Source organism: Anastrepha ludens, chromosome 5 (genome assembly GCF_028408465.1).
Source record: "Anastrepha ludens isolate Willacy chromosome 5, idAnaLude1.1, whole genome shotgun sequence".
NCBI lineage: Eukaryota > Metazoa > Arthropoda > Insecta > Diptera > Tephritidae > Anastrepha > Anastrepha ludens.
Window position 1 is genome coordinate 105,696,315 of NC_071501.1, and position 25,843 is coordinate 105,722,157.

Consider the following 25,843-nt stretch of genomic DNA (forward strand, 5'->3'; position numbering starts at 1 on the left):
AATTAATAAAAAAAAGTATGGTGATATACATATGTAACTAACATTATATTAAAAAATATCTTAAGTTTATGAAAACAAGAACAACTCTACAGACCGAGTACAAAACTAAGCAACTTGCATGCTCCTTTGTTTATTTCAGCCTCCATTCATACATATTTAAGCTCTATAAATATCATATATACATACATATATATGCATATATAAGTATATGCATCTAACAAAAAACCAATTAAAATATTGTTAACACACGACTATGAGATAATAGTCGTAAACACTCTGGCAATCGGAGTCAAGGGCTACTGATCTAGAACCACTTAGACGAATTATGTGCGAGCAGGCTGGGAAATTATTGATTAACCGTAAAGCGCTTCCATTAAATGTTGTTCGATTGAGTTAAATGTTTTTGTTTTTGTTTTGTAAATGAATATTTAAATAATACATATAATAAACAAAATATTAATTGAAGTAAAGAGTTCTCAATACTTTTGCTCTATTGCGTCGATGAAGATAACAAAGTTATAACTACAAAACTCTCTTTTTCTACATATATGCGACTGGTTGCCTTTGTATTTTTGCGCTTAATACTATTATAAAGGGTTTTCCAATAACAGGTGTTATTGGTGAATGGATTGCGCTATCGAGAGATGATTAACGATTTCTTATGGCTGCAATTGGATGGTATTGATCTGGACAACGTTTATTTTCAACAAGACGCCGCTACGTGCCACACAAGCAACAAAACCATTGATCTTTTACGGGAAAAGTTTCTGGACCGTGTTATCTCTCGAAGAGATGATCACAATTGGCCACTGAGATTTCGTGATTTAACACCTTGCAACTTTTATCTTTGGCACCACGTGAAAGAGAAGGTCTACGCCAACAGCTCAGGGTCGATTCAAGACCTCAAAGATGGAATTCGTGAGGCTATCGAGTACATGGGGCAGCCACTTTGCAATTTGGTTATGGAAAATTTCATGAAAAGGATATTGTCCTGTAAGCGTGGTCGTGGTGGTAATTTGTCTGATGTTATTTTCCACTATTAACGCTATACCTTGAAATAAACATCCGATCATTTTATTAAAAAATGACATTTTTCTTTGAATATAGGTAAAAAACACCTCTTATTGGAAAACTCTTTATAACCCAAAATTGCTCATAACGTCATGGTTTTGAGAAAAGAAACGTGGTTTTTGATATTTTTATTCCTACACTTTTTTTTAACTTTACGTGGTAAAGAATTCAACCTAAGTATGCTCAAATTAAATTATTCTTATACCCCGTAGGTATACAAATAAAACAGGCTCCAACCAGTTTTTGGGTAATCGTCAATTTCAGCAGGACTTTAAATAGTTTCGTTGGTTGTTGTTGTTATAGCAGCAAAAACATTCATCAAACATGTACGAGGAATGCTGCTGGAGTGACAGTCCTTGGTCAGATATAAATCTGGGCCGTTCGGGTAGCGTATAACCGACTGTCTTGGAACCACAGCTTTGCCGTTGCTTTCGATACTGTATTGGGTCCATAAATAGCACACAGTTTTTTTGCGGCTTGTTCCGGCTTTTCACCTTGGTCGTAGTTATGGTTGTACGGAATAGGTTAAGGCCTTTATGCATTGCAACTAGATTCATCTATTGTGCCCCCTAATTACTTAATTATAACTTAGTATACCGAGGAATCGAACCAGCTCCTTAGGAGGGAGCAATTGCAGGTCTTCCTAATCTAGTAGGTATGAGCCTTGGATTCTGTGTCTCCTGTGGCCTAATGCCTCACAGTTGGTGATTAAGTGTTCTATAGATTCCTCTTCATCACCGCAGAACCTGCATGATCTTGCACTAAATAATCCTATTGTGTTAAAGTGTTTATTACAGCCAAAGTGACCTGTAAGTGCTCCGCAGAGTAATCTGAGGCCCTTTTTATCTAGGGTTAGAGCAGATTTTGCTCTGTTGGCATTGAAGTTCAAAAACTTTTTGGAGTGGTTAAGGCCACTTGTGCCGTTCCACTGTTCCCTGATTTTTGTTTGGATCAATTTTTTGGTTTCCCTGTTTTATATTATTTTTGTTAAAGCCGAAATATGGGGTTGGTCCAATAAATAGCTCTTCTGCACCTTTCTTGGCATAAAAGTCTGCATTCTCGTGTCGTCCGTGTCTTGGTACCCAAATCGTAGTTATACTGGAGAATGTATAAAATGTTCTCTGTTTTTACCTTTGCCTTGGAGCGCTGTAACATATAATTGACTTCACCAAATAAACAAAATTGTCTAAGAACTTTTTTAAAGGTATGATTGTGAGGTATCGCTCACAAAAGACATCTAGTAGAAAATATTCAGAACCTTTTGTGGATTTTAATAAAATATGAAATTGGACGTCTTGATGTTGTTTCACAAATGGAGGGACGTACAGTTTTTAGCCGACTCCAAACGACAAATGGTTTTTTAGGAGTTTCTGCATGGCAGGAATACACTCAGAGGTCTGGTATTGTCTGCCGAGGGGCACCTGCTATTAGAAAAAACATTTTCTATCACTTTCTTGCATGCACGGAGATTCGCATTTACCCACATCGGAATGGTAGTCACACACCACCCAATTCGTCTACGGCGGCCGCTGTCACCCGCTGGCATCTGTTGTAAATAATTAAATAAAGTATTTTTCCAAAGAAATTTAAAATTAAAAACGGCAAATCGTTTCAGTAAATTATCCGACGTCAATTAGAATTACTATAAAAATATTTAAATGGCTGCGTTCGTAAACAAACTAATGTTACTGAAAGTTACGAGTATATCAATAAAGCTTTAGTCATCCACTAAGTGCTGAGTAGCTAATTACATATTTTAGTGCGTAATATTTCCTACATACATAGTTGTGGCTGTTTGGAGTAATTTTAAAATGGATTTTTCAATTTTTTACTCTAAAACAGTGCATACAGTAGGTCAAAGCGAAATTCGTACAATGAAACAAAAAAAATTATAAATTCCCCTGATACTGATACATAAAACTGATACATACATTGCACAAACAATATATATATAAAATTTTTTAATACATAAAAATATGTAATAAAATAATTTAAAAAATATAATATATAAAAACAGTTCATTCAGTATATAGCCTCGACCAAAAGTATTAGACACCCCTTAATTAATGATTTTTTCGTTTTAAAAAGTGATGTAATTATCTTTTATAGACAAATCCTTACAAATAAAAAGAACTTGTGATTAGAATATTAATATTTAGTAGGTCCACCCTTTGATTTGATAATCCACTGGCGTGTGCTGCGTCCAAGCTTGGCTCATTCGGCTATACTAAAGGCACTCCACTTCTGATTTAAAGCCTTTTTTAGGGCTATTTGCGATGTTATGCTGTGCTCCTTTATCTTTCTTTTTGAAATAGGCCACATGCACTTTAAGAGGCTTAAATTTGGAGACTGTGCTGGCCAATCTAAAAACAAAATGTTGTTGTCTCTACGCCAACCCATCGTGACGGATGATTTGTGACAAGGAGCATTGTCTTGGGAGCAATTGAGTTCCATCTAAACCAGTGTCGCTGTAAATGCGCGTTAACGGAGGTAAAGTTAAAGTTTCTAATTTACTAATTTATTTATACACTTTTGACTGTCTATGCGGCATAACTCATTATGCGGCATTACATACAACTCCAGATCATAATGCTGCCTCCGTCGCCTAACGAACGCCACACCAGGTGTTCCAAGTACCTGTAGAAAAGGAAAAAATCGTTTTATAAGATTGTCGGAATTAGATTAGCGTAAGAAGCCATGGTTGTTGTTATTTTAAAATGATGTAAACGAAGCTTACTTCGAAGTTCGAACAGCTCACTTTGGAGGTATCCACTTATGAAGTGGAAAATTAAAAAGTGCTTTGAAAATTGCTTCAAGCAGATACAGAAGTGATGAGTGTTAACTTTCAAGGGGTTAGGTTAGGTTAGGTTATAATTGTTGTCCAGAAAGCGAATCCACTTGAACGAAGAATTTTTGTTCATCCTTTGTAAGTTCATTGTAAGGGAAAATAGGTGAAGGAAACCCATAGGACGAATGGCGAGAGAGGAGAGGAGTTTTTGTGGATTACTTGTGGATTACGAACGGTGACTGATTTTCGGTAATGTTTGCCGCTTTATTCTGCCGATGAAGGTCATCATTTTTTTGCTATCAAGGCCTGCTATATCAGCAGGCGTAGGAAAGAAGTGAGAATCAAGTTGCTCAAATCTTAGTACCGCGAGAGCGGTCCCGCTAAGGAGAAGATGCTGAGATGATTCCACCTCATTCTCCATACAGCTGACATAAAAAGGGCCGGAATAATTTCAAGTCTCACGGCGTGCATACCACGCGGATAGTGCCCCGTGAGAATACCCACAAAATTTGAGAGCTGAGGTTTTGTCATCCTCAGAATATCCCTTGAACGCCTCCGACCCACACGTGGCCAGAAAGATTTCACGACCTTACAAGTTTGTGTACTTGTTCAGTGCTCACTGAGCTGACGCGAGGCCCATAGTTCCAGTAGTAGAGCGCAGGCCTAGGGTATTCCAATCTAATTTCCCGTGGAAATTACCCCACAGATCCCTTGTCTAGCCAGCTCGTGCGCATCGCAGTTACCCGCAATGTCATATTGACCAGGTACCCTAATTAGCCTTATGCCCAGGGCTATGGTTGCTGTTCGGCTATCGGAGTAAATATATACTTTCTTAACAGTTATTACGCAAGTGAGTAGCCAATCAGCTCTTTCTTTGGTAGCAGCTACCTCTGCTTGGAACACACTGCAGTGATCCGGCAACCTGAATTTCAGTCTGATGGGGCCCTCTTCGCAGAATACTTCCACGCCAACCCTTGCGTCCAAGTTAAAGTCATCCGTGGAGAGGTTCACCAAACCCTGTCCCCAAGTGTTGCATCAAGTCCACTCTTCCCTTGATAGAATGTGGGTGGAGAAACTTCCGCTTGGACTAAGAGAGGGTATACACTTATGCGATGTCAGGCTGATGTACCCAAAGCTTCTAAGGATACTTGAGTGTCCGTAAGTGAGGTCGAGCCTCGAACCTCTCAGTCTGTTTGCGGTACGTACAGCAGCAGTTTTGCCCGCGATGTCTACAGGTGACTTCCAAGCGGAAAATTTGAAAAAGAGTAAAACAATTTCTATTATTGTTTTACTGTGTTTTTATTATTTGGCGCAAAATATATAGAGCAATCCTCGAATCCCTTGCTACATATATTTCGGGCCAGTTAATGGAATAAAACTACATATAACCTTTGCTTTTAAAAAATTTAGTCCTAGAAACATAGTCAACATTTGATAAAATTACGATAATTTATTAATTTTCCTTTCCCTTCTTAACCCTTATGACGCCAGTATGGTATCTATTACCGCTATTTAAAATTGTACGTTCCATAAGAACTGCGCCATCGACCAAGAAGACCGTTGAAAACGCGATGCTCTCTCATCCAATTTAACAATAAAAATTAGTTAAAAAGTTTTATTTTCCTTATAAAAAAATGTATACAAATCTCAAAAGCGGATACGAATAAAGTAAAATTTATGAAACGTGGGTTAAGGGTGAGCATTTCCGTTTTTCCACCAACTTGGTGCTTTTAAGGGGACAGATACCTGTAAACGGCCATATTTTCCCTGATTTTCATTAAAATTATTAAAAATGAAGAAGTCAATATATTCTTTTCAAAATTGGCATACATTAAAATAATATAAATTTAATCATTTAAAATGGCGGATGTACATTCAATTCTTCTAGGAAGGTCGCAGCGGGGCTCCTCAATCGGCCGGCATTGTAGTATCGGCGTCAGTGACCTGAATACAAAAAACCAAAAGTTTTTTTGTTTATTAATGTCATAATTTCTATATAAATTAAACCAAAATTGAAAAAAACGCGGAATAAAATGCTTAAAAAAAAATGAATTTCGGGGCGAATTTTCCTACTATTTTTGCTTCGAAAAAATTATTTTTTCGAAAAATTTTCCAAAACTTGAATCCCATCGAAAGTAATATCATAAAAAAGATATGTATGTGTAAAATTTCAGGGAGATCAATAACTTTTCGAGTTATCGTGTACGCCAATTTGAAAAATCTAGTTTTGAGAAAAACGCGTCTAAAGTTTGAGTTCAACGTAACTATACCTCTCCCAGCACTCGAACGCAAAGAATAGAGTCGTCACGGTTGACGATCTATAATATAAGAAATACTTAAATTTACGTTCTAAACATTTTTTGACAAAATCTTAAAGGATTATGAAAAAAAATTAATATTTTCGAAATTTTACGATTATCTGCCCCCTTAAATTGCAATAATTTGTTTTTTAATTTACATACATATATCAATATTTCCTCTACAAAATATTTCTTCTTTGAAAACCAATTGCGTCACTTACGCTAGTGATTTTTATTCGAATACTCGTCATTATTCATATGAAATTTTTTTATTTTTCTATGACTTAAATTACATGCGGTTTGAAAAACAATCACGTTAAACGAAAATTGAGTAAAAAATTTGAACAGATAATTTGTATCATCCATAAAACAGACTATCGTAATTATGTATGCAGATTTGGCCAATTAAAAATCTCTTTATGGTCATTGGCGCGTACCTCCCAGTTCGCGCAAATTTCTGTGGCATATCGCTTATCAGCACATTTATGTATCTGTGTATGTGTGGACGTGAGTATTTAAGTAGTTATTTGGATTCAAATCTAATAGCTGTTTACTACACAAATCTGCAAATTATACATTTGTTCATTTTAATGCGATTGTGCGAGTGTAGACTGAATTAAATAGCAGTTGGAATACCAATAAGTATAAGGTGCATACCCATGCATACACAGGCACATATAATATAAATTAACTGTTTGACAATATAATTTGTTATTCCTCAACAGACAATTAAAATTGTCGTCAGCCTTTAAACGCAATGTGGATGAAAGCCTTAATAAAATAATTAATATTTACAATTTATAGCATTCACGGGTATCTGTGTAGACGAGCATACATACCTACATACATGCATATGTATGCACTTATGTGTATAGTCATGCAGCTGAGGAGGTAACGGAGCATTTTGCGATAATTGTGGTTCAAGAGGGATTAACCAGGTTTAAGTTGTGCAAGGTGCAATAATTTTAGTACACAACTGGAATATTCCGATTATTATGTACATTTTTAGAATTTTATAATACTTTTGTAAATTTTATAATATTATATTAGAGAAATACTGGTTTTTTATTGCGCTTAGTAATGCCTGTAGATCATTTATTGATAATCGTTTAGTTTTGCGTTACGGATTCCAGTTCCTATTGAGGAGTGAGGGAAGTTAATTTATGATTCGGGGTGTGCTCGTTTATTATTTCATTTATTAAAGCTCAATTACTCTGTGGTAGGGGCTGTCGAGAATAGCCTATTCATGATTTCGCAACTCACGGCTCGTCTATAAAAAAGCTGTTGAGAATTGCAAGGCTGTGCTGGGCGAATGCGATAATAAAATAAATAGTGCGGTTCGCTTGAATATTCTATGTAATATCCTCAGTCAGCTTAGTTCAGACCTTTTATTACTTAAAAGTCTCTAAAATCAATTAGCAGTACCACTGCATTCTACTTTGAATTATAAGAAAGCGAAGCAAGCGAGGGTCCTTTGAAAACTTCGTGCAAAGTCAGAGAGGTGGCACTGCTGGCGCGTATCGAGATTATGTTTAGTTAGCAGCATCTCTTGCAAGAACGCACACCAAGTTTCAGCCAGATCGGTCTATTTCTTTTTGTTTGGCATTCGGTTGAACCGAGAAAGTCGAGTGATTTTCTTTTTCCATCACGACAATGCACCAGCTCGCGCCTCAGCAGTTGAGGTCGCAAAATTAATGGAAAAGAGGTTCCAACTCGTTTCACATCTCCCCTATTCTCCAGACTTAGCTCACTCAAATCACTCAGACTGCTATTTGCTCCTCAATTTAAAGAAATGGCTGGCTGAAGAAAGAGGATGTGATGGTAGAAACGTATTTTCCAGACTTGGACAAATCCTATTATTCGGAAGCGATCAGCAAACTAGAACAGCGCTGAACTAAGTGCATAAGTCGAAAAGGAGACTATGTCGAAAAAAAAAATTAATAGTTTATATTTTTGTACGGACTGTTCAAACGACCCAAGTAATGCGAAATGACCGTGAGGTGTGCATCGGGTATTTCATAAGTTTGATGATAATTCTAGTGTAGGGCAATTGCTCTGACTAACTACGGTAGATAGGCAACTGTTTTGAGTGTATCGAGAAAGCTTTCGCAGCGTTTCCACTAGTTATATGCCAATGGAAACTATTCAACCGCTTTTTTTCACATGCCCAGCTCTAGCCAGAACCAGGAACCGATATTTAAGTTCCTACTTCTAACGAATATAGATAATCTATACACTTTAGGTATCAACAACCTTTTACGGTTGGTTAAAAGCTCAGGATGGTTCAATATGGAGAGGGAAATGTAGCCCAGCCCCCGTGGCTCACAACGGACCCATTTCGTGGCCTAAGTGGCATCGTTGTCTCTATGAGCGATGCGGCTGCCAAACTTAACCTAACCTATATGCCAACGATTGTAGTTGAGTGGTAGAAAGTAGGGAAGGTAAAAGAAAGCGAACGAGTGTGAATGATTCAAATAAAGCGGATGCTATTAAAGAGGACAAGGTATTTCAACTTTTATTTAATTTTAGAAGGTGATTGAAGAAGTTTGGAAAATTGGCAAGTTAAGGATAAATATTTGAGCGTCCGTTGTTTCAGGTCTTATTCCTATACTTACTCGAGTTTAAAGTATTTTATTTTTTTACTATTTATTTTCGAAGTCGTTATGTGCCATTATTCTAATTCTACTAGACCAATCCTTTCCAAATACCTCGGCAGGCAATAGCAAACTTCCGAATGTATTTCTGTCAAGAAAAATCACCTCTTAAAAAATATCTGCCGTACGAAGTCGGCTTAAAACTGTAGATCCCTCCATTTGTGGAACAACATCAAGACGCACACCACAAATAGGAGGAGGAGCTCAGCCAAAAATCCAAAGCCAATTATATACTCGTATATATAATCCTTTAAAAATTTTGCGTTATAACTATTCGCATAATTTGCAGATTTCACTTCGAGCTTTTTAATAATTATTAATCTTACGAAAGAACAATTTTTTATAAAAACATGATTTTTACTGAATCGCTTATGACTTAAGCCTTATCTGATTGTAAGCCCGTCGCGTATCTCCATCAAAGTGTGATTTCTTCGCCTTAGACATGAAATGCCGATTGTGTGTAGCAAAACAGTAGGAAGAGGGGTCGGGTGGGTCTTAAACCTCGCTTGGTATCGAACGACTCGGAGAGGTCCTTTCCGATCCTGACGCAGCTTACCCTAGCGTTCAACGTCGTTTTATATAATCATACCTATACGCCAAAATTTCTTCGATAAGGCTCTGCAAAGGTTCTAAATGTTCTTAAGTTTTTGGATAAAAAAAGGATATTTTCTCTGGAAAGTGAAAGTAACTATTGGTGACACAGAAATAAATGAGATATTAACATTTCTTTCCATAGTCAGGGTAGAGATCAAATCTCTTGGGTATGCTGGTAACATTTCTCTTCCCTGGATTCCAGAACAAAGGAATATAGAGGGAAATGCAATTGCTGATGAGCTTGCCAGGAAATGGTCGACTGAATTGGTATCAGAGGTTTCTTACCCTGTTACCGGCATCACCCTAACTGTTGTTAAATAGGAACTATTATTATTATTATTGATTAAGAAAAACATTAATATTAATATTAAAGAGGAATTGCACAACTTATTTATCAAAAAAGCTCAGAACAAAACGTTGGATCTCAAAGACTTCTGCCTGAAAAACACTAGCAGTATTCGGCAGTTTTAAGTAAATAGATAAATTTGTTAATTTAGAGAAAACCTCTGCTTCGACTTCCGATTTCGAGTCAAATTTACTGACTCAAATCATTTTTATGTATTTCATGACAACAACCTTGTATGTACAAAGTAATTTTTTTATTTGCAAAAAGTGCATAACACCGTCAGCTAAAAAATTAAAAAAAAAATCAGCGGCATTTTTTAGTAAGCTTGCACTTGAACTTTATTATATTAAAATTTAATAAGCTATAAAACTGCAAATCAATAATCTTTCTAGAAATTCTAATTATAATAAATATTCCGCAGAATTGCGATGAAAATTAATTAATTTTTGTATTGTACAAAATTTAAAACTGGGATTTATAGGTTTTTGTTAGATAATGAAAAAAAATTAATATAAAAAAAAAACAAAGAAAAACTGGTAAAAACTGTTAAAAAATTGAGGAGTGTAAGCACTCGTATATTTCGGTATAAATATTAGATAATAGAACCGAAGCGTAATATAAACAAACAATGGGAGTGGAATGCATCGTCGCGATTTACGGCACTCGTGAAATTCAAATTCAGCAAATTGAGCAGAAATACTCTTTTTGTTTTTGTTAAATTAAAAATGTCTAATTCTTGCGAAAATATGTTTGTAAGTATGTATTTATGTCATAGCGAGCGGCTTTGATTACTCGCTCTTAAGAACTCGCACAAAATGCACTACGAGTGCCATTAATTAAATTTGTGTTTAAGTGAGTATTTTAACATTTCGTCCGCAGCTACTCATTCTCTGAATTGGAAAAAGAATGCATTATTTTGTATTCATACATACACACATACATACATATACGTCTGCACATACAGTATTGACGAAATTTAATTAATCTGTTTAAAAAAAAAATTTAAAAAAATGAAATAAAAAATATTTAAATCCACTAAACAAAATGGGTAAAATTGAATTTGAATTCTATTCGACAATTTTAGTACATCACAGCGACTTTGGACTCCACTCATCAGTATTCTCTACAAGCGCGTGTTTCACCAGATATGAATACTATTTCATGTAAAAATGTATTTTTTGCCAGCTTCAGGTGGAATAAGAAAAATGGCACTAAAGAAGTATTCAGATTAATTAAAAAAGATAAAAATTAGAATTGAACGAATAGAAGAAAAAAAGAAGAGCAACATTAGACGGATTAATCTGCAAAAATATATTCCATATCGTAAAAGAACAAGAAAGTCAGGTTTAGAACCGCCAAAGTTCACCTCGACTGAAGTGTTTGAAAATAGAAGACTGACGAAGCTGAGTACCAAGTGACACAAAATTAATCATACAATTTTGATTTTGAATAACTTTTGCTAAATAAAAAGAAAAAAAATTAGTTTGAGTCATGGAAACCTTTATTGTGACATTAAAGCACTTTTTTGCTTATTTGTTTGTATGCTGCGGCTATCACGTTTCAAGTGTCCAAAATTATCGGCATACGACGCCATTTGCAAAAATTATAAATCTTCCAGTTAGAATAAGATGCTTACGCGGACCAACACGAGAAATACTGAATCTTAAGTATTGAAAATAACTGTAAAGCAACATGGATAGAGTGTTATCTATGTACGTATGGTGAAACAATTTTTGATGGTGTGACCCATGATGGAAAGAATAATGAGATGGCGCCTATCGTGGTACCGTTACTTTGCGCTCAGCGAATTTGTTCAACAAATTTTCATTAGCACTAAAATCTTCTCAGACTGACCTGTTTTAACCTTCTTTTGTTTAATAATACTGTTTTTTTTTTAACTTACAGTTTCGATAGCTTTTAAAAACACCAAACTTAAAAATGTTCGCATTTTGGGTATGAAATAAATAAAAGCACTAAATTTATTGCGAAGGGCAAATGGTTGGTCATACTGCACAACTCAGCTAATTTGATGTCACGCACTTTCTAATGGGCGCAATATTGTTTCTATCATTCTTGGGTGTGACCAATATCAGGCCGTTAGCCGGCTCTCAGCTAATTAGACAGAATCATCTGATGGGCTGACGTAGTAGGGGAAATGAATCGGTTTGCTTACGAAAAAACTAAGAATGTGTTTGTGATACACAAAAAAAGAAAATTAACACAATGTCATTTCGTTGCCGTCTGAGTAACGACCGATTGGACGTGGTAGCCGAAGTTCCCCTCACAATTTTGATTTTGACTAAACCTCGTAAATCTGCCACAGTTTCCGTTAAGGCAAAGTGATTTTATATATCTCACTGACTGCAGTCTGAGCCATTTTTTATCTTTTAAGTCAATTATGAAGGGACAGGTGTCATCATTAGGCCTTTTATATTCGTTACTTCTCTGCTTCTCTCACTTGATGAAAAATATGCATGTAAAAGCAACAACAAAGATATCGAGCAAGAGTCTCCGCCAGCGAGTATGGTTATACTTTATTTTGAAAATATTTTCCTTTTCTTCAGAATAAAATGAAATCTATTCCAGACGATATATAGTAATATTTTTGTATGAAAGGCTGCAAAATTTAGTTTAAGAATATTGCAAATATAGTGGACAACATTGAGAGATACATTTAATCCTTTGGAGACGGATGACCTTTTGTAAAAAATAAAAAAAAAAATGGCGCACTTAAGCTTCTCTGCAGTATTTTTCCAAAATCTGTTCACCTCCACTTATTGGATTTTTTTCTACTAATTTTACGTATTGCTGACGCGTTGTTAAAATTTTTAACCTCGAACGAAAATTAACATACAAGCCAATTTCTTAAAACAAAGCAAAAACGCTTTTACTTTATTAATATCTATATTTGTATTGGAGTCGAATGTGCTAATTGGAATTCTAATTTATTCTTCCTATTTCCATAGAATCAAAAGCGTACACGGAAGTTTTATTGGCTTGCCTTTTAAACCTTTAAATTTCGTTTATCCTCTTCCGTTTTATAGGGCTGTCCGGTGTATGCTCATCAGTTTGATGTCACTTGCGCCCAGATGTATGCAACTTAAGAAGATAAGCAGAGCATTCATTCGTAGAGCATGACGCTTTACTATTTCTTTCATGTCCAATCTATTTACAGTGGAAATTCCGTTCAAAATTACATTAACTGTTTTGATATTTCGGAGCAGTTTCAGAAATTGCAAAGATTTTTTATTTGCCACTAATCAACATTACAACGGTCTTTCAAATTAAAATTTTAATCAGAGTTAACTGCGCCGGTAATCCTGATTAACGCTTGACGCCTGTCTAGGCTATTAGACAACTTCTATAAAATATATGTAATTTGGTTCTGCGATAATTCGTATTTTTATCTTATCCTAACAACTTCGCTAATATTTTTCTAGGCATTCGTGCTTGAAAAAGCTACTCTACGTCTAGTGTTCATTACTCCTATTTCGCTATAACTCGAAATCAACGAAATAGGAAAAAATTCGTATACCGCTTTTAAAGGTTACTTTTGGTTTTCGTTTTGCAAAAGTGCCTTAATTAATTTAACTCATAACATTTTGATGGTCTCTTGGATTACGAGTTATTAAGATTCCAGTGTATTTAAATTTTGCTTCCATTGCAAGGGTATTTCGTGAGTTAATTAACATCTCCAGGTGCTTCGATTTGAATTTTACTCCTCTTAGATCTATATTTTTCTCTAAGCTTGCATGTGCGTAGCTTTTTATTTGAAATTTGAGTTAGTTAGAATTATTTCTAAGACAACGCTGGTACCTCTAGCGTGTGAGGATTTGCAACCATGGACTTAAGCAAATAAATGAAATGAATTCTATAAGCTTTAGAGGCGCCCAGGTGACATTACGTAATAATGGAATGACATCAGGGAATAATACTAATTTCAAAGGGTTTGTCATCATTTAATTTTCATTTAGATTTCTCGCTTAAAATTATTATAATTAACTGCTTATCTATGAACCTAAGTAATGAAATTACTAAGTATTTGGCAATACTAAAATTATAAAAAAATTACGATAAAATGAAAAAATTCAAATGTGGTGCTTAAGGTTAGCCAATACTGTACTTATATATCAGGTACCTAATATGTATGTATGTATGTGCTAGGATGACCGGTTCCACGTGTTGCATTATTCCATTATGTTTTGTTATGGCACGACAATAAAAGCGCAAACTTCAGGCGCGGATCAGCCGCCAAGCTACACACTGATTACACACATTTGTGCTTAAAACAGGGGAATTTTTTTGTATTGCTTATGTATTTAAAAATAAAAAATTACATGCAATTAAAATTATTATTCGCGAAATCTACACTTTATATTGCCTTTGAAGAATGACAAGATTACAATTAACTACTCAACAAATAAATTTAAGCGTAAAACCAAACTTGTTATTGCACCTTAATTTAATAATTATTTTATTTATTTTTGCAGCATTTACACACAAACAACATCAATTGGCAATATGGTGAAGGCCGACAGCATACAATACGATGATAACCAGGTGCCCTACATCGATTTGGGCACAGCTGTTCTTCGCATGGAAAAAGAGGAGGCACCCGAGTGGGCGTTGGAGATAGCGCGTCGGGAATTGCGTGAGGTGCCAGAAATAATGGAACCGGCCATTAAGAAATTGCGTGAACTGATACAGGGTAAGTTTGCGCGCGGCAAGCAGTGCTGAAAGCTGATGTGAAAGCTCTCTTAATTTCTGTTCATCTGCGTAATATTAATTTATTTCTTCTTCTCTTCAACGAACAGAAGAAAAGCACTTGAACCTGCCGTTGGATGATGAATATATGAAAATGTTCCTGCGCCCATGCCATTATTATCCGGAATCGGCGTTGAAGAGGGTAAGTGTTAGTGCATGTGGACGCGAGGGATTCAAAATTAAGAATTTAATATTAGTTTGGGGAAAAATAAATACATTATTTTCTTGGTAGATGGTTGTAGTGATCGATATCTCGTAAAATATGGATCAAACAAATTAAAGTTTATGCTCGTTGTCAAGGTGACTTTTCACACTAAAAAAATTATTTTGTTGTTTTTTTGTTTGTTCCATTCAGTTGAGAGTTACAGGGTGTTAACAAAAGAAGCCAACAAAGAGAAAATTCGGTACATTTCAAAGTTTTTCCTTGATAAAGGCGAAAATGCGAAAATGTAAGCCAGGCCGCTGAAATTGAGGATGGTGTTTATGGTGCCGATGCTGTAACAGCTAATTACATGCAATTTTGGTTTCGTCGATTCTGTTCAGTAATTTTTTACGTTAAAGAAAATGTCGATAAAATCACAGAAGTAATCAAAGTTCGCCGACATTTAAGTAGTCTTAGCATCGCCTAAGAAACTAAAGATCCACCATGAAACAGTTTTAAACAATTTTCCCAAAAATTTTACGCAAAAACAATGGATTTCTAGCTCCCTATTTTAGTTAGTGCTAGACTTTTAATAGCTAGAACATAAAGTGTTAAGGCGGAAAATTTTTATTTGAAGCGATTCTAGTTATTGTTGTTGTTGTAGCAGTAACTTTGCCCTGTCAGTGTAGTGCAATCACCGGTCGTCTTCGTCTAGCTCATCTAACGGTAGGCCCAGGAAACTTGCTGTTTCGATAGGTTAGGTTCAGAGGGAGAGGGGTGTTAGATGAGTTGGTTTGAAGGAGCATGTGAAAAGGTGGTTACTGTCGTGCGGAGTGCCTTCACATGCTGGAGATAGGTTTGGTATGTCGGGGCGATTCTGAATAGGTAAGAGTTTAACCTGCTACAGTTTCCAGAAGGTAATGGTGCCAAGGTTAAGCGAGACTCTCGGGGAAGTTGGAGCTCTTTGTCTGCAATGGGTGGTGGTTGGACTTTGATGGCGGTATTCGGGGGTCGGGAGCTTAAGAAGGTGGTAAGGGTCTACCGATGAATGTCGTTGATTGTCTGTCTTTACACTGTCCGATCCAGTAGTTGTCGGTCTGTTTTGTCCTGGATCTCGTCTGTGTAATTGAGGAAGTGCCGGACATGCCTGGGAGGTGGCTCAGACTCAAGCAGGTGTTTGCATGGGTGGGACCTACGGTAGCACCCTAACAGGAACTGCTTGCTGATCAGTTTTTTATACTATCATACTTTACAGGGAGCATATGGGCCTCGTCATGTATGTAGATGCTGTAGTGGGGACATCAGAAGACATCCTGGCAAAATCAAATGATAGTGTTTTGACAAGTCTGTAGCGTCGTCCACTGCGAAAAGCGCAAACTAGCCCTGTCTAGTGTACCTCAAGCGATTCTAGTACTCTAAGACGGCCGTCATAGCCGAAGGGGTTTGTGTATTTACAAGGTGGCGCAAAATTAATTATCCAATTATTTTTTCATTAAATATATTAATATTATTATAATATTTTGAGTGATTGAAATTTTTAATTTTACCTTACGTATTACTCGTCTGTTTGTATTCTGCAGCTGTCTACTACACAAGCGTCAAATATGATTAACGTTAGATACCATTTGCAAAAATTATAAATCTGCCAAATCTTCCGATATATATATATAATTGACGCGTACACCCTTTTTGGGTGTTTGGCCGAGCTCCTCCTTCTATTTGTGGTGTGCGTCTTGATGTTGTTCCACAAATGGAGGGATCTATAGCTTCAAGTCGACTCCGAACGGCAGATATTTTTATGAGGACCTTTTTCGTGGCAGAAGTACACTCGGAGATTTTGTCATTGCCTGCCGAGGGGCGACCGCTATTAGAAAAATGTTTTTCTTAATTTTAATGCTTCACCAAGATTCGAACCGACATTCTCTCTGTGAATTCCGAATGGCAGTCGCGCACCAACCCATTCGGCTACCGCGGGCGCCAAATCTTCCGATAGGGTGATTAATTTTGCGCCACTTTGTATTTATAGCAGAAAAATATAAGCAATTTCGTGTAGTGTTGTCACTTCCAATTTCTTTTTATTTGAGGAAAGAATTTCTTTCAGTGCACGTCGCAACCTTGTCCCCCCTCAAATTGTAAATTTATTCATTTCTAATAATGAAAATAAATATTTTTAATATTTTTTATTTTAAACTCCATTTATTACATACAATCCATCATTTAAAATTAATATTCAGTATTTCTTCTAGTTACAATTTAGAAAAGAAAATTGACATTGAGTAAAAGTTCCCAGTGGAATTCATTACATAATTGTAAACATTGGCCCCTATTATGAGTTGTATTCGATCTTCGATATTCGCTGGTTGTCGAAGATCGTAAATCGAATGTCAATTTGGTATTATGAGCGGTGCAACCCTATCGAAATTTTCGTTGTTTACCGAATTTAGAGTCGAATGCAATTTTGCTTTCGATCGTGTAGCGTATAGTGGGAAAACTTGTTAAAGTGTAAGTTGTTTGCGATTATTTATGGTTTTATAGTAACCAAATAATAAATATATACTAATTTTGTTAATATTATGCAGGGCGAAAGTCGTGAGTACCAAACAACATTTAGAAAGGCGAATCCACAATTCGCAAAAGGGATTTGCACCAAACTTCAAGGAGCAAAAAAATGGGAGGAATTTACAACGGACCTGAATTGCTTGGGACCACCAGTGAGAAGGGCAGCAAAATGGATTAAGCTTGATAATGGTTTTTTTTTTGTGATGTTTATAGAAATACATTTTCATATTTTTTTCGAATAACGAATAATTGAATAAAGAAAATTTATAACAAAAATAAAACAGAAAGTGTGGTGGTGTAAAGGTTTCTATTTAATACTTTTTAGATTTTTCTATAATATTCTCAAAATTTCATTTCTTATGTTTTCTAATTCTCCGTTATTTGACTCCAATTCAATATCTTCAGCATCATCGTACACATTGGGTTGAGCAAGTCCTAGCATACCTTCATTACCAATACTCAATTGGTACGATCCCTGAGCACAAACTCGCAGAACTGTGGCTAGCTTTAAAATATTTGGAATCAATTTGGCTCGGGTGCACTGCTGCAACTGGTTTTCTGTACTGGACAGTAGGTTCACAAACGGCTCTTTAGATAATCTAAAGTTCTTTAAAAATCTGTAAGGAAATTTCTGTAATATTAAGTACGTCAACACATTTTGAAAATTCTAAATTTACTCAGTGGAAGCCATTTCTAGGTGCTTGGATGCGTCCCTCAACTGTTTTCTACTTCTAGCTAGTTCCACTAATCTTTCATCGTCCGATGAATCGTCGAACCACAACTCCGTTGTACTCATTTTCACAAAAAAATACTTTTTTTACCTTTTAAAAATAATGTTAGCAAAGAATTTCAACACAATCGGTTTTTCTTTTATTTTGATTTGCTGTATCAGCTGAGAAAAAATTATCTATTGTAAATGCGTCGAGCGATCGAAATTCACAATAGTCCTATTCTTCAACGAATGAGCACCATAATACCAAATGAAAATTCGTTCGATCAGTACTTTCGACTACAGTCGAAGATCGAATGTTGCTCATAATAGGGGCCATTGTTTAACAAGAAACAGGATGTATAATTTTATACATACGTTTCACCTTAAATTGCTGTATTCGCCATGCATTATTTTACTCTAAGCGAAGCAAAATTGTTTTCTAATAAATTATTGGCTCGAAAATCTGGATGAGTGGTAAGGCGATTGCTGTTTCTCTGACTGATGTTGCCGATTTCTTCATTTATTGTTGAAAATTTCAGGTCACGGTGTAAAACCTCGTTGCTTACAAACCCAATAATTACGCACAGATTAAGCTCCGATTTGCACATATCTTTTTGTTTTTCGAAGCTAATCTCTCCTGGAAGGTTTTTGTAGACATAAATGACATGAATTGCATGGACTTGAATTGCGCGTCTATAAGCCCAAATGTGTTAGGAAATCACAAAATTCATTTTCAATCTGCAACAAATCAAAAATTACACAACCCATTGGAGTACCGTTTTTTTGCTTTAAAACTTTCATATATTTAATATCATTCTGCGTTAATCAAACTTCTCAATTATTTCCTGTTGCTATTGAAATTTTGAAAACAAAAGGAAGATGTTTCAAAAAATTGCTGTTTGTGTGTATGTTCGCTGTGTGCTAAACTCCACTAAACAGAAACAAGCAGGCAATGCAGAAATAAAAAATGTATGCTCTCTGAGTAGTATGAGTATAACTTATGATTTGTTATTGTGTTGTTCACTGCTTTTTCGTGTATATGTATGAACCTTACCTTAATGGCACAGCAGTGCATGCGGAATGCTTGTCAATGTTTTTTATTATCTAAAACAAACTTCTTTTTATATTTAGCTCAAAAACTTCTACCACATGAAGGCGAAATACGGTGCTCCCTGTGAGAACATTGTGCCCAGCAAACTTCGCAACGTTTTTGAGGAGGATCTGCTGTCGCTCTTTCCCAACCGAGATCAACATGGACGTCGAATACTTGCTCTGGAGGCTGGAAGTGAGTGGTTAAATTTTATTCATTTAATAATTATAAAATAAAAAAAAAATAAATAGTTAAAAAACAACAACAACAAAAAATCAATTAAATTTGTCATTAGAATCTTACAGTGAAATCATTTATAGATTGCATAGTGAGTGTTTTTTGTTGTTGAATAGCAAAGCTGTTACTCAGTAGTCTGAAGTTATGAAATGGTCTCTTAACATTCGGCACTTCGTATTGTATAGGATGGAGATACTGTGTAGACTGTAGAGCTCTACAATTGTACATAAATATAATAGTAAAAAAAAACATCTTTGCATAGTTAGTTGCTACTTTTTAATATTTACTGCCACTATTTAAAATAAATTAAAAATAATAACTAATTAATTCAGCATTGGAACAATGTAGAGGGTCTTAGACACTCCAAAAATTTCTTAAGTTTCAACGCTAAAAGAGCCAACATGGCCCTCACGTTAAACAAAAAGAGCATTCGCACTCTTACAGGCGCCCTCACGGGTCACTTCACCTGCAACAAACACTTACATAAATTAGGCATAACTAACACCAGCACCTGCAGATTCTGCTGCGAAGATGAGGAGTCTATGGAACATCTCATTATCGAATGTCCGGGGTTGACACACAGAAGGAAAAGGTTTTTAAACAAGTTCATGCTTACAGATGAAGACCTTCAATCACTCCCTCAGAAGGAGCTGGTACAATTCATAAGCATACTTAACAGTCAATAGACAGCATAGGGTGCACAATAGATCAATATGGTCGCAGTGCTAAAGGGCTACTCCTTAACCCTTTACAACCATTAACCATAACCATTAACTAATTAATGCTTGTTTTTTTATTCATAGAAAAATGGAAACCATCACGCGCCCCTGTCATTGATCTCTTCCGCACCATACAGCTAACAGTGAGTGTGCTGCTCTCTTCGAATCTCATTTTCGGAATCTTTTATTTTACAATTTTCTCCTACTTCCACCACCAGGTTTTGGGCTCCATGGCTGAACCACTATCGCAGATTTGCGGTGCTCTAGTCATTATCGATATGGAGGACCTACCCATGAGCCACGTGATGCAGTTTACACCCTCTTTCGCTGCCATGCTGCTGGACTATGTGCAAGAATGTATTTGCATGCGTCTGAAGGCGGTACATATAGTTAATAATTCGTATATTTTCAATATGCTATTTGCTATCTTCAAGCCATTCATACGCGAGAAGCTGCGGAAGCGGGTAAGAAAAAAGTGAACAAAATATTAAAAATGCTATTACGGAGCACAAGGGATACAGATAAAAAACAATAAAAATAAAAAAAATTATATTTTGATAAAAGTTGCAAATGCTGTGCAGTTGTAATGTTTTGTTTTTTTATTGATTGTAAAAATGCGGTTTCTTTGTTTTAGATTTTCTTCCATGGCAAGGATTGGAAGTCGCTGACGTCGCATATCGATAAGAACGCGCTGCCTGCGAAATATGGTGGCACGGGTACTTGGGAACAGCCTTCCGGCAAGTTGTTGGGCGACTTCTTCGAATGTTACTCAGCTGATTATGAATGTAAGACGCAGTTATTTTCACATAATTTTGTTTTTGCCTTTTTGCCCTATATTTTGTTATTTAATTTTGCTTTTATCTCCTTTGCAGTGGCGGACTCTTACGGCTACACAGAAGACTATAAAATGAAGAAATAGTGCAGAATACCCGTGCACCTACTCTACATCTACACACATATACATACACACATATATATCTAAAATTGAATTCTAAATGTTGTTGGTACTAGTTTTGCTCCTGTTGTTGTAAATACATAGCAATTTTGTATTTGTGTTTAATTATTTTTTATAGTTAACTGATGTGATATTGAAGAATTCTTTAGTGAAACTATGTACAACCAGAGAGGTATTGTGAGTGTATATTTTATGAAAAAAAAAAATTCTAATGCTTGCCAATATGCACCATTTTACCTTCAAAAACAAAGGAAAATAAAGAACAAAAATAGAAACAATATAGTAAATGTTCAGTACGATTAATGAAATTTATTAATTTTTTAGAGTCTAGTTAATAGGTTAAGACTTTTGGTGATGTTTGTAAAATAGAAAAAATAAATAAAATATAAATAAAATTATTAAAGAGTGAACAAAACAGCTTGAGCACGTCTTTTAAGTTCTCCCAGCCACACACATTTCGGTCTTGCGTTTCTGACAGAGATAACACTGCGAGAGAAAAAGTCTAGGAACGCAATAATTACAATTGAGAATGAAATTATTAGACCCGTTAAAACTTCTTGCTTTCTCAGGTCAAATGTTTGTAAGGCCTAGTTAAATGCTAAATTTTAGTCTCCGTGTTTTTCGAAAAAGGGGAAGAAAGGTTAAAACGTACTGGGGAATTGCAGTGAATGGGTAAAAATATATACAGGTGACATTTCCAGCTATTGATTTAAATAATAACCTTGAGTTTCATGGCATACACTTGGATAGACACCTTGCCTGGAAGACACAAATTTTTGTCAAAAAGTTAAAGGATTTTTTTTTAATAGCTTGAGAACTTAAAATGATAATACAAAACAGAAATATTGTGAGAATTATTTTTGTATCATAATCTGTTAGATAATTTCATGACTTTTATTCTTTGAATATGATATCCGGCATATGTCCGCGGTGGCTGTGAGTTGCATGGTTCATTCGATTAGTTCAATAAATCGATTGTTAAGTGCGCTGTACGGCAAGTTGTGTCGTCTTGTTAGCACCAAATGTCGTCGATGGTTGGCTGATTAATTTTTGGAAAAAAAAATTCAGTCAACATGGCCCGATAGCACTCGCCCTTCATCGTAACGGCAGCTCCTTTTTCATTTCGAAAGAAAGAAGACCAATTATGCCGCCAGTACTCTATGAACTTTGCGAGCAGATTTTTTTAAAGTGAAGTTTCACAATTTGGAAATGTTGTTCGGGTATTAAACGATTCATGATGACTTACCAAACCTTACTGAACAGAAATGCCAACACAGTTTGTCGTTCTCAGCTGCTCATAGTTATCGATATTGAAAAATCACATGCAGCCAAAAAAAAAAAACACTCGAAATAAACAAATTTGAAAAATTCACACTCAAATTTGTTAATATACCTAAAATGTGTATTAAAATTAAACTACAAAGCCCTTCTATAAAATTCCATAATAAAGCCAATATAGACGCTTGGTGGCCCCTGTTCGGCATTCTAAAACACAGAAGGCATGGACTTCGAATCAACGATTCTCTCCATGTCCCTTGATTCCATGCCATCAAGAGTCGTACTTTAGAAGAGATACAGTGTAGTGCTGCCAGAGGCTCAGGTGTCAAACTAAGAAAATGAGCCCAACAAAAACACTGTTTCCTCATTTTCACAGATGGCTCCAGGACCGAACATGGCCCCGGCTCTGGGGTCTACGTGGAATCCAGTAGTTCAAGAGGCGATGAGCTTTGTTGCGGAAAACAAATGGAGAGGCAGATCTCTATGTATCTGCAGCGAAAGCCAAGCTGCGCTTATGGCCTTAGACAGCCCCCAACCCCATCAGGAGTAGTCGAGTCCTGTAAATCCAGGCTGAGCTATGTCGGTAGGCATAATAGCCTGATTCTAACAGGGGTCCCCGGACATGGTATGGGTAGCGTGGGTAACGAGACCTTTGACTACTTAGCTAAGATGGGCTCTGAGACGAACTTCTTTGGTCCAGAGCCCGTTTTGCCACTCCGTTCTGCGGACATCAAAGCCACGGTTAGTAAATGGGTAACTACAACCCACAAGCGACCTTGGCAGGCTGAGAGAGGCAGCAGATGGACTAAACTGATGTTACCTGTCATGTCCGACCGACTGTCCCAAATCCTTCTGTCATTAAGCAAAAGTGAGTGCAGATGGCTGGTTGGACTGATGACGGGCCACTTTCTATGAGGTAGGCATCTCAGACAGTGCACTCTGCCCAGCTTGTGAAGAGGTGGATGAGGCGGTGGAACGCTTTCTGTGCGGGGTAGAACTTCGCTGGAATCAGGCTTGAGGTCTTTGGCACTGATGTGTTAAGAAGCGACCACCTTGGCTCCTTGGCACCACAAGATCTACTTACATTTCTTCGGAGGTCGGGTAGATTTAAAGAAAATTAAAAGGGAATCCGAAGTTAGTACAATGGACTTAATTAATGTCTGAGTGCTGCGCTTGCTAGATGTCCCGGCAAAAAAAAAAGCGCAGGGTGAACAGCTTTAGGAAGGGCACAAGCTATTCTACTTGCCCTAACCACCACTAATTCTTACCTCTGACGGTGATAGGCTTTCTCTTCCATATCAAAAAAATTTAGCATAGGTGTGTATGGCGTAATATTCCGCGAAAAACATTGGCAAAAACTAGGAGTATTTTGTAGCCACATGCAACTTGCCCTTTGTTATACTAAAATTCAATGGGTTATAAAACTGCATATTCAGAAAAATTCTAAAAATTCTGTTTAAAAAGTTGAAAGTTGTAATGAATTAAAAAAATAAATGAAAATTTTGTACGAAGTTTGAAAACTTCAGTTATGTGGCTTTTATTGTAGTATGAACTTTATTGAAAACAAAAAAAAAAATAGTGGTGTGTTTATAAATTTCAAATTTACGTTCTCTGCCCATACTATTTCCTCTCAGCACACCCCTTTGGAAATTTATAAACACACCACTATTTTTTTTTTTTAATTCGTAAATTCGAATTTACGTTCTCGGGTATGGGTGCGAATAAAAAGTGGTGAAGGCAAATAATAACATTGATATCATAGAAAAGGTGCAATATTGGGCGTTAGAGTGTGGATTTCTAGCGGGCTGGAGTGTGGATTTCTATCGGTATGACACCCTCCAATATTTGAGGGTAGCCTTCGATAGTAATAATAATAATAATAATAATAATAATAATAATAATAATAATAATAATAATAATAATATAAATACCAAAGAATTTGTTTTTGTTACAAGTTCTCTGTAAATAAATTTCTTCCTTTGCTTATTTCAGCCGTTAAACAATCATATCAAATTGAACGCCTAAGTGTATGCCATGTTTTTACGTCTTGCTGTATCGCGTTGGACTTGGCGCCAATGGTGCCAAGCAATGCAGGAAATAGTGCAGATACAAACCAAATTGTTTAAGGAAGGTGACCAGAATATTTAATTGTACACAGATTATAGTTAGTTGAGTAAAGAATTTAATTAAAAAATTATAATATCAAACAAGTTAGCTGATACGTCTAATAAATTTTATGGAAAAACATATATAGGTAACTTTGTAATTGCTTGGTTACTTGGCAAGGAAACTTTGATTTGCAGAAAAATTATTTAAATTTGTCAGGTAATACAGCAGTTCGTCAAATTCATTGACTGATTTCGGCATCTTCTGACTATTGTCATCCTTTTTTCTGCAAACTCGCGCGAAAAGTTTAAGTTGTTTCAGTTGAAAGTTTTTGCGTTGTAAGAATTGGAGATGCTTGCATGGATAGGTGACTTATTTGATAATGAAATTTTACAAATTTTTTTTTCGAACATTCTTCATATTACCAGTTAGATGTTTAGTTAAGAAGCCTAGGCTTTTAGAAGCCGATAACAGCAGCAGTGAAGAAGAAGAATTACATTCCCACGACAGTTGGTTCTACGTTACTGGAACGATCCAGATTTATATCTGGTCAAGGACTGTCACTCCAGCAGCATTCCCCGTATATAAGTATGGGAAATGTTTATGCTACTACAACAAACAATAACAAGAAGAATTACAAGAAATGTAACGTTAAGATTGGGTTTTTAGCATAAAAGCAAAGCAATGGAGGAAAATAAGAAGTGAATGGTTTCAGGCATTTTCCTGATTGGAAGAAGAAGGTGCAAAAGCAGGTGGTTGTAGTTCGTGTGGAGAGGCACTTGGTAACCACTTTGCACACTTAAAAAGCGTTCTAAAACGGCGTCGCATATTCAAAAAGTAGAAAACAAAAACAAACCCACTGTAACTGATTACTTCTTAACTTTTCTTAGCTTTTTTATATTTATTTATTTCATTCTATTGAACTTGATTTTTACTAGGTTAAAGTAAATTTAGGTAGCTTTTTTAAGTTGCAAAAATTTTAATTTTAATTTTTAAGAAATGTTTGACGAGTGGCAATCCTGTGCTCTACCCTATCAGGCTATTGCGGTTATGCCAGCATCAGATTGAGCCAAATCTCCGTTTTGAAAGCACAGGAAAAGTATACAGTCAACAACATCACTCGGAAGAAACAGAACGCCAAGCGTGTTGTCCGAGCACGAGTAACTCGGTGCCACTCTGCCTTTTCCCTCCTATCTGAACACAGTCTAATAAGAATTGTCTCGCTAGTGGCGAGTGTGCCTCGATAACTTTGTCATTGCTTTCACATAGCCAGAAAGCGATAAAATCCATCACAAAACTGTCGACATTCTCCAGGGTAGCCATGAAATACCGCACATCTCTTAACGAGATGGTTGAGTAATTTCACCTAATAATGCCTGACATAGGCATATCATAACAGACATGTAAGCTACTTATCTTAAATTGTAGGAGCAGCGAATGAAATATGGCGTAATGAAACGACCTGAGGAATCGTCTGATAACACAGGTCGACACTGAAAATGATTCAAGCATCGGACCCGGCCTATCT

The 25,843-nt window shown here is 36.1% G+C and overlaps 2 protein-coding genes across 3 annotated transcripts in view; one reads left to right on the forward strand and one right to left on the reverse strand.

The window, feature by feature from the left end:
• The window catches only part of LOC128863280 (alpha-tocopherol transfer protein-like), a 59,156-nt gene extending 37,818 nt beyond the window's left edge, over nt 1-21,338 (forward strand). The window contains exons 1-8 of one of the 2 annotated variants that reach the window (XM_054102381.1): nt 13,968-14,185; nt 14,244-14,461; nt 14,568-14,659; nt 19,062-19,215; nt 20,061-20,119; nt 20,195-20,440; nt 20,611-20,761; nt 20,849-21,338. In XM_054102381.1, coding sequence (XP_053958356.1) covers nt 14,275-14,461; nt 14,568-14,659; nt 19,062-19,215; nt 20,061-20,119; nt 20,195-20,440; nt 20,611-20,761; nt 20,849-20,895 — 936 coding nt within the window. In that variant the 5' untranslated portion in view covers nt 13,968-14,185; nt 14,244-14,274 and the 3' untranslated portion in view covers nt 20,896-21,338. Of the gene's footprint in view, nt 1-13,967; nt 14,186-14,243; nt 14,462-14,567; nt 14,660-19,061; nt 19,216-20,060; nt 20,120-20,194; nt 20,441-20,610; nt 20,762-20,848 lie in introns of those variants that run through there. The other variant, XM_054102380.1, reaches the window with a different exon arrangement.
• LOC128863281 (uncharacterized) lies at nt 17,517-18,247 on the reverse strand. The gene is made up of 2 exons (XM_054102382.1): nt 17,896-18,247; nt 17,517-17,835 (listed from the first exon to the last, which is right to left on the reverse strand). Exons 1-2 carry the CDS (start codon nt 18,012-18,014, stop codon nt 17,550-17,552), a joined length of 405 nt encoding a protein of 134 aa, XP_053958357.1. The 5' UTR covers nt 18,015-18,247; the 3' UTR covers nt 17,517-17,549.
• Nucleotides 21,339-25,843: the final 4,505 nt, after the last annotated feature.